Source organism: Peromyscus leucopus, chromosome 3 (genome assembly GCF_004664715.2).
Source record: "Peromyscus leucopus breed LL Stock chromosome 3, UCI_PerLeu_2.1, whole genome shotgun sequence".
Lineage (NCBI taxonomy): Eukaryota > Metazoa > Chordata > Mammalia > Rodentia > Cricetidae > Peromyscus > Peromyscus leucopus.
Genome location: NC_051065.1, coordinates 49,478,535 through 49,486,601, shown reverse-complemented (window position 1 = coordinate 49,486,601; position 8,067 = coordinate 49,478,535). Strand labels below are relative to the sequence as shown.

Genomic DNA, 8,067 nt, shown 5'->3' with positions numbered 1-8,067 from the left:
TTCCCAATTAATTCCTATTATGATAACTACTAATTTCTTATGTTTATAGCCCGCTTGAAAATTCGAAACACAACCATTTTAACACATTGCTGGCTGCGGAAATGGCCTCAGCACTGCAACCGGAAACAGAAACTGACCACTACACAAACGCCACCTAATGACCAGCTAGAGCACAGGCAAACCCTGAAAAGTGGCCCAATCGGAAGGGGCCTGGCTTTTCCGGTGAAAATTTGACGGAGAACAGAATCAGAGCAAGGAAGAGCCGGCCAGTCTTCTCGGCGGGTTTGGTTCAGCATCCCTGCAGGCCCTCTATTGCGCAGGCGCAGTTCCACTACGCTCAGACACAAGAACACGTAAGCAAAGGCAGGAGCCCGTTCTGCTTTCATTGCACCTACTGCTTGCGGGCTAAGACCGTGGGCTCTTGGATTCTAAACTACATTTCCCAGCAGGCGCCCCTCTCATACAGATAATAGGTTTGGTTCTCCGAGATAGGATAAAAGAAAATTAGGTGGTGACGTACTAAACAGGAAACAAGTTGATTACGGTGTTTGAGCGCCTCAGCCTAGAGAGCCCCAGTGGCCTAATGGATAAGGCATTGGCCTCCTAAGCCAGGGATTGTGGGTTCGAGTCCCATCTGGGGTGGTCTTTTTTTTTCCACATAAAAAAACGAGTCAAAGCTATTATTTTTATTTATGTATCTATGTTTGAGACAGGGTCTCTCTACAGACCTCTGGCTGTCTTGGAACAAACTGGTCTTGAGCTCACAAGACACCGGCCTGCCTCTGCCCCCCCAGTGCTGGGATTAAAGGCGTGTGCCACCATCGCCCGGCCATTTTGTTTGAAAACTAGAGAAAACTGTGTGTGAGCCTTCACTAGCTGAGGACACTGGGTTGCGGGCATGCATTTAGTTTTGACATCCCTGGTAGAAATGGTTAGATCTTTTTCGCATGACCTTTGCCAAATCCACACTCTCTCCTGCCAGCCGCATTTTCTCCTGAGTCTCAGCGGGCATCAGCTAACGGCAGTCCGAAGCGACGCAGTCCCGAGGACCTGCGGCTGCGGCTGCAGTGGTGGCGGCGGCAGCAGCAGTAGCAGCAGCAGCAGCAGCGGCGGCAGGGTTTCTGCAGGACTGCTACCTCGGCCTTTCTTCTATCTCCCTAGGGCGCCACTCGCAGGGCCGTCGGTAGGCGGCGCTGTGGAGCGCCAGGGCGCGGGCCGTACCATCGAGCACCGTGCCGGGGGGTGGAGGGGGGCGCCAGGCGGTGGCACCCGCTGGCCAAGGACAGGAAGATGGCGGCCCTGGGGTCCCCGGCGCGCACCCTGAGAGGCCTTCTGCGGGAGCTGCGCTACCTGAACGCGGCCACCGGGCGACCGTATCGCGACACAGCAGCCTACCGGTACCTGGTGAAGGCTTTCCGAGCACATCGGGTACGGGAAGCCGTGTCCAGAGGGCCCGGGTCTCCGGGAGCGAAGACGAGGGCGGTCTGGGCAGGGGGTTGCGATGTCTTAGGGCAGACATGGCTGAGTAGACCTGTCCTCCACCTGCCGTCCTCACCACATGACCCAGGCCCTGGGCTAGCCTGCGGTCTCAGGTCCCCGTACTAGCCAGAAGCCACGTGGGGTGCACCTTCTTAGGGACTTCCTATCTGCCACCCACCAGGCTGGAGCTGTCTGACGATTTCATTGGTTTGTCTGGTCCGTGGGTGTGCAGTGGAATAGGGGCGGGCATTGAATGAAGCAGCCCCTAGGGGTCTTACACTTAAAGGCACAAGGGCATAAGCACTCCCCCTCCCCACACTTTCCGCGTGGCGGGGAGTGTGTGTGTGTGTGAGAGAGGAGACAGAATTTCACTTTTAAGTTGGCTGACCAGGAATTTGCTCTGTAAACCGGATTGACCTTGAACTCAGGTATCAGATTGCCTCTGTCTCCTGAGCTCAAGGATTAAAGGCATAGGTCAGACAAAAGTAGTTTTTAAGACAGTGAAGTGGGGAATATTGGAGAGTTCTTCAAGTGTGGGCACTGTGTTTTATTTATGCAACATCACCATTGAGAAAAGCAATGACTTGTATTCTATCATTGCACTCCCATCTGCATCATTAGCTTGCTGTATAACAAAGATTATTATGTATACAGTGTTCTGCCTGCAGGCCAGAAGAGGGCACCAGATCTCATTACAGATGGTTGTGAGCCTCCATGTGGTTGATGGGAATTGAACTCAGGACCTCTGGAAGAGCAGCCAGTGCTCAGAGCTTGTAACCTCTGAGCCATCTCCAACTCCAGTTTTCATGTTTTACTGCTGTAATGAACATAAACACACAGCATGCGAACCTTAGGAGGTACCACTGTGAAATCCACACTCCATATCTCTCTTAGTCAGAAGGGAATGGAAGATGGTTCATTTCCCAAATGGGGGTAGTGATCAGTCCTCTGCCTTTTGGACAAGATCAAATGCAAGTGGGACAGCTAAGGCTCCAGGACAGTTACCTGGACAAGGATAAGGAGAACTAGAATTTAGGGGAAGGAACCTAATGTTCTTGAGCAATCTTAACTGCTGAAATTGAGCAACGCAAAATCTTACAACTAAAATGCACTTCGCTTTTAAAGTCATAATGTGAGGGACTGTGTGTACTAAGTAAGAACTTGGGCCAAATATCAAGAATAAGATGCACCTGGCAATGGTGGCACATGCCTTTCATCCCAGCACGCTGAGTTTGACGCCAGCCTGGTCTAGAGTTGAATTCCAAGACAGCCAGAGCTCCATAGTGAAACCTTGCCTCAAAACAAACAAACAAACAAATAAACAAAACCCCTCAAAACAGTACCAGCAAAAGAAACTTTTCAGGAAAACACCAGGATTCATGCTTAAAACTTCAGGGCTGACCTACACCTTTAATCCCAGCATAGGCAGAAATTAAGGCTAACCTGGTCTATAAAGAACATTACAGGCCAACCACATCCACTCCCAGCCCTGTCTTCCCAAAGTAAAGAGCAGGACTCCCAGGGACATCAGCTGAACACCGCACAAGATACAGTAAGATCAGGCACAAACCCTCACATCAAGGCTGGGCAAGGCAACCCAACCCAATAGGATATCTTTTTTTTTTTTTTTTTTTTTTTTTTTTTTTTTTTTCAAGACAGGGTTTTTCTCTGTACAGCTTTGGTGCCTGTCCTGGAACTCACTTTGTAGCCCAGGCTGGCCTCGAACTCACAGAGATCCACCTGCCTCTGCCTCTCGAGGATGAAAGGTGTGCGCCATCACCGCCCAGCTCACCTTTTAATATATCTATATATATCTACTTTTTGGGGTGGTGTGCATGCCAAACATGTGGGGGCGTCCGTTCTCTTTCTCCACTGAGGGGTTCTGGAGGATTGAACTCAGGGCATCAAGTTTGGCAGCAAGTGTCCTTACCTACTGACAGTGACTTTCAAGCCAGCTAGGCTAAGAAGGGAGACCATTTTCTCAAAGAAGAACCCACACCCACACCCATACCCACACAAAGTTTGACCCAGGTATGATTGTGGTGTCACATATCTAGCCAGTCCGTGCTACATAGTAAGACCTTGTCTCTAAAAAAGTTTTGATTCCAGCAGGGGGGTGCTGCTGGTAGTACATTAAATATGACATGCTCGAGTTTTCAGATTTTAACAGGATATTCAGATTGAGAAAAGGAATTATTCATACAGTGGTGCCAGGGGTAAAACACATCCCCATCCACACACAATTTCTTGATGTTCCTGCTCCTTTTTCACAACCTTGGAATCCCAAAATAGTTAAGGGCAGAGTACTAAAAATCAAGTATTATGAAGAACAACATGATTTGGACATCGATATGGACTTTCTAGTTTCTTTTTTTTTGTGTGTGTGTGTGTTTTCGAGACAGGGTTTCTCTGTGTAGCTTTGTGCCTTTCCTGGAACTCACTTGGTAGTCCAGGCTGGCCTTGAACTCAGAGATCCGCCTGGCTCTGCCTCCCAAGTGCTGGGATTAAAGGCGTGCACCACCACCGCCCGGCAACTTTCTAGTTAAAGTCATTAGAATCCAGATTTTCCAGATGGTTAGTTAAATTGTACAAACAAGTTTAATATGAAAACCTACTTACTTCACACACAAACATACATACATATGATTTTCATGTTACTACTATTGAGTACAACACCTTTATTTTTGAGATAAGTTTCTGATTTTGGAGTATGAGGTGTTAGGTTTCAGGAAGTCCATATATCCAGAAATGAGCTCAAGCTGGACTACATAAGGATTTCTGGAGGTTATATAAAAGCCAGTACTCCTCAGGAACTTGGGAAACGGGTTTTCTACTCCACAGAGGAGTCATTTCCGTTACTCCTGGCAGAAGAGACCTGGTTCTCTGTTAAATTGCATCTGTGGTTGTACATCAGAGTCCATGCTAGCCTCTGGGCTCTCACAGTCCCTACTCATAAGTACTTGGTATACATTTCAAACCCCGTACACTAGCATCCTGGCCCCATTATACGCCGCCGCCACCACCCCAACACCCAGGCTGTTCCAGCTCACTCTGTTCCTTCTCCCTACCTATTCATTTTTCTCAAAATCCGTGGTCCTGGCCATGTTCAGTCTACTGCATCTTTTTCTCTCTGCTCTGGACTCTTCCAGATGCCTCTGGATATTTTCTCTTATTCACAATAAAAACCACACCATAAGCCTTGTGGGGGCAGTGGTACATGGCTGCAGAGGTAGGCCTGTGAGTTTCAGGACATCTAGGGCTACACAGAGAAACCCTGTCTCTAAACAACAAAACCCAAACCAACAAACCACACTATGGGTGGCCATTTCAGTGATTTCTTTAATACACCCCCTGTCCTCATGCTAAAGGTATATGCCATGTTCAAGTCATGGAAACACAAAGCAGCCTTAATTTGTTTAAAGGGAGGAAAAACATGTCATTTTTTTTTTTTTTAAACCTCTACTCTGGATTTCCCTGTGTAACCCTGGCTGTCCTGGAACTTGCTCTGTAGATCAGGTTGGGCTTGAACTTAGAGATTCACCTGCCTCTGCCTCCTTGATTATTGGCATTAAAGGTGTGGGCCACCACCACCAGGCTGCTGCTAGTTTTCTTGGTGTTGGGAGTTTGAATTACAAATAAAACCTGTGGTAGGAAGCAGATGCTAGGCATGTATGAATCTTTATGTGACTAAACAACATGGAACTGGAGGTCAGCTTTCCTAATTACACAGTGCTCTATGAAGATACTAACTACATATCAAGTGTGTCTGTGTTCTGCTACTTTGTAGAGGAAGCTCATGTATCAGATCGTCCTCTGGGGGCATGTGGCTACTTCGGGGTGGTACCGGACTGTCTGACTTTGTTCATGGCGTTTTTAGGTCACCAGTGAGAAGTTGTGCAGAGCCCAGCATGAGCTTCACTTCCAAGCTGCCACCTATCTCTGCCTCCTGCGCAGCATCCGGCAACATGTGGCCCTCCATCAGGAATTTCATGGCAAGGGTGAGCGTTCAGTGGAGGAGTCTGCTGGTCTGGTGGGCCTCCAGTTACCCCATCAGCCTGGAGGGAAGGGCTGGGAGCCGTGATGGAGAGAGTCCTCAGATGCCCCTTCAGTCAAGAATCCAACCATTTCTACCACTATGTATTTATTAAATATTTTGTAAAGTGTAGCTTCTTCTTTGTTGTTTTGCTGTGTGTCTTTGTTGACTTGAGTGGTTAGGGAAATAAAGCCGGAGGGGGCTGCAAGTGAATTTGCTGAAGTTTTTATCGGATTAATTCTTGTTCTAGTGTGTGAGTGCTCTCGCACATGCAGGTTCGTAGTGTGGAGGCAGGGGGACACCAGGGTGCCTTCCTCAAGTACCTCTCCGCTTCATCTCTTGAGACAGTATCTCTCACTGAACTTAGAGCACTAACAAGTCCTCAGGATCTTCTGTCTCTGTTCCTCAGCTTGGGGGTTAGAAGCATGCGCTGCCATGACTATTTATGAGGGTGCTAGGGATCTGTGCAAACTTTAACCAGTGAGCCTATCCCTGGTTCCTGATGTGCTTGGTCTAATTTATACCTAGAATTTTCTTTTTCTTTCTTTCTTTTTTTTTTTAAAGTAATAGTGGAGAGATGGCTCATGGTCAGGAGTGTGTATACTAGTCTTACAGAGGATCTGAGTTTGGTTCCGCACCCATGTCAGGGAGCTGACAACCACCTTTAATAACTCTAGTTTCAAGGGACCTAGCACCTCTGCTCTCCACAGCACCTGCACTTATGTGCACATACACACATACACATCATTAAAAAATTTTGTTTTGCTTTTACCTATTTTTGAGATAGACTCTCACAAATTTGCTATGTAGGCCAGGCTGGTTGAACTCAGAGACCTGCCTGGCTTTGCCTCCAGAGTACTGGGAATAAAGTACCACCATGCCAAGCTCTGATCAGAAATATTTTAAAATATAAAAATAATAAGTAATGCAAGCCTAGTGTCTTAAGGAATTTTAACGCCATAAATGTAACACCCATATTTATCCCTTCTCTCTTCTCCTATTTCCATTACTTGTAGTAAGCATTACTAAGTTTACTATGCAACTTTCCACATATTTCCTATGTCTAGACAAACCCAGAATTAAATATATGGGTGTGGATCTTACATTTTTATTTTCTTACTGTATGATAGGTATGAGTGCAGGTGTTTATGTGCCACCATGCAGGTAGAGACGTCAGAGGACAATCTTAGGGAGTTAGTTTTCTCCTTCCACAGTGGGATCCAGGGACTCGAACTCAGGTTCTTAGACTTGTGCTCCAAGTGATTTTACCTACTTGCTGGTCCAGTGTGTCTGTGTTTTAGAAAAGTACCCAACTGTGATGTGTTAGGGTCCTGGCAGGAAATAGATGGAATAAGGTTGAGGAGAGTTAAGGGGATACATGAAGATGCAGGATGAATTAAATAATGTCAAGCAGTAAGCTAACAACAGTGGGAGATATTACTTCCTTAGGCCTGATAAGCAGGGGCTCCTAAGGATGATAGCCACAGCTGAACTCCAGCCCCCAGGATGTCCAGGAAGAGGGGATCAAAGAGTACCTTAACATCTACCCCTACTACTGTCAGCTTTCTCTACCTTTTAACCTGCATTTGAACAAATGCTTCTACTGCATTCAGCTAATGAAATAGAAAACGTGGCCTCTGCTTGGTATTGGTCTCCTTGCTCTACATTTACTCTGCCACAACCGCCTTCTGCAAGTTCTATGCTTCCTATTCCTCTGTCTTCACCTTGGCTGCCCCAGGCAAGCAGTGATAATTTCTTTTTCCTGATAAAAGAAAAACTATTTACTGACAATTCTTTACTCCAACCCTGAAGATCTACAATGCAGAGTTTTCAGAAGTTAAAGAGTAAACAGAATCAGTACTGGGAACATATCAATTTCATGGTACTGAGTTCAAGTTCTTATGCTCTACTGGTTTTCAGAAGCCACATGAAGGTTAAAATGCCTAAGTATCTTAAAATTCAACCTTCCTCCTACATGGAGGGGAATTGTAATGTTTAATATTTCTTTCAAGTACTAATCCCAATGAAACTGATAAACTAGTTTAGCATTTCAGGAAAATGGACAATTTTTAAATTTTGTGGACAGAACAGTTCATAGAAGAAATGATTATATATGCAATTGCATGATATTTCCTATGTTATAAATAGCAATTTGCATTCACTAAGAAATATTTTACTCTAGTCAAAAGTGTAGAAATATAACTACTAAAATTATAATTTTACCTGATTAAAAAAATATGAGGGCTGGAGAGATGGCTCAGAGGTTGAGAGCACTGACTGCTCTTCCAGGAGTCCTGAGTTCAATTCCCGGCAACCACGTGGTGGCTCACAACCACCTGTAATGTGATCTGGCGCCCTCTTCTGTATACATAATAAATAAATAAAATCTTAAAAAGAAAAAAAAAATATGAGTCGGGCCGTGGTGGCGCACGCCTTTAATAGCATCGGAGCAGAGCAGGCGGATCTCTGTGAGTCGAGCAGCCTGGGCTACAAGTGAGTCCAGGAAAGCGAAAAGCTACACAGAAAACCTGTCTCGAAAAACAAAAAAAAAAAAA

General features: G+C 46.0%; 1 protein-coding gene and 1 non-coding gene across 2 annotated transcripts; both read left to right on the top strand.

Annotated features, from left to right (window-relative positions):
- Positions 1 to 569: 569 nt before the first annotated feature.
- Trnar-ccu lies at positions 570 to 642 on the top strand. Its single transcript has one exon. It is a non-coding gene; the product is annotated as a tRNA-Arg (tRNA).
- A 593-nt stretch (positions 643 to 1,235) lies between these two features.
- On the top strand, positions 1,236 to 5,644 carry Fmc1 (formation of mitochondrial complex V assembly factor 1 homolog). The gene is made up of 2 exons (XM_028889333.2): positions 1,236 to 1,428; positions 5,357 to 5,644. Exons 1-2 carry the CDS (start codon positions 1,291 to 1,293, stop codon positions 5,558 to 5,560), a joined length of 342 nt encoding a protein of 113 aa, XP_028745166.1. The 5' UTR covers positions 1,236 to 1,290; the 3' UTR covers positions 5,561 to 5,644.
- Positions 5,645 to 8,067: the final 2,423 nt, after the last annotated feature.

Bases quoted from the DNA above. Each gene is read 5' to 3' on its own strand.
- Fmc1 (XM_028889333.2), top strand. From the start codon at position 1,291: ATGGCGGCCCTGGGGTCCCCGGCGCGCACCCTGAGAGGCCTTCTGCGG. The intron at 1,429-5,356 runs GTACGGGAAGCC...TGGCGTTTTTAG, and splicing joins AGGCTTTCCGAGCACATCGG to GTCACCAGTGAGAAGTTGTG.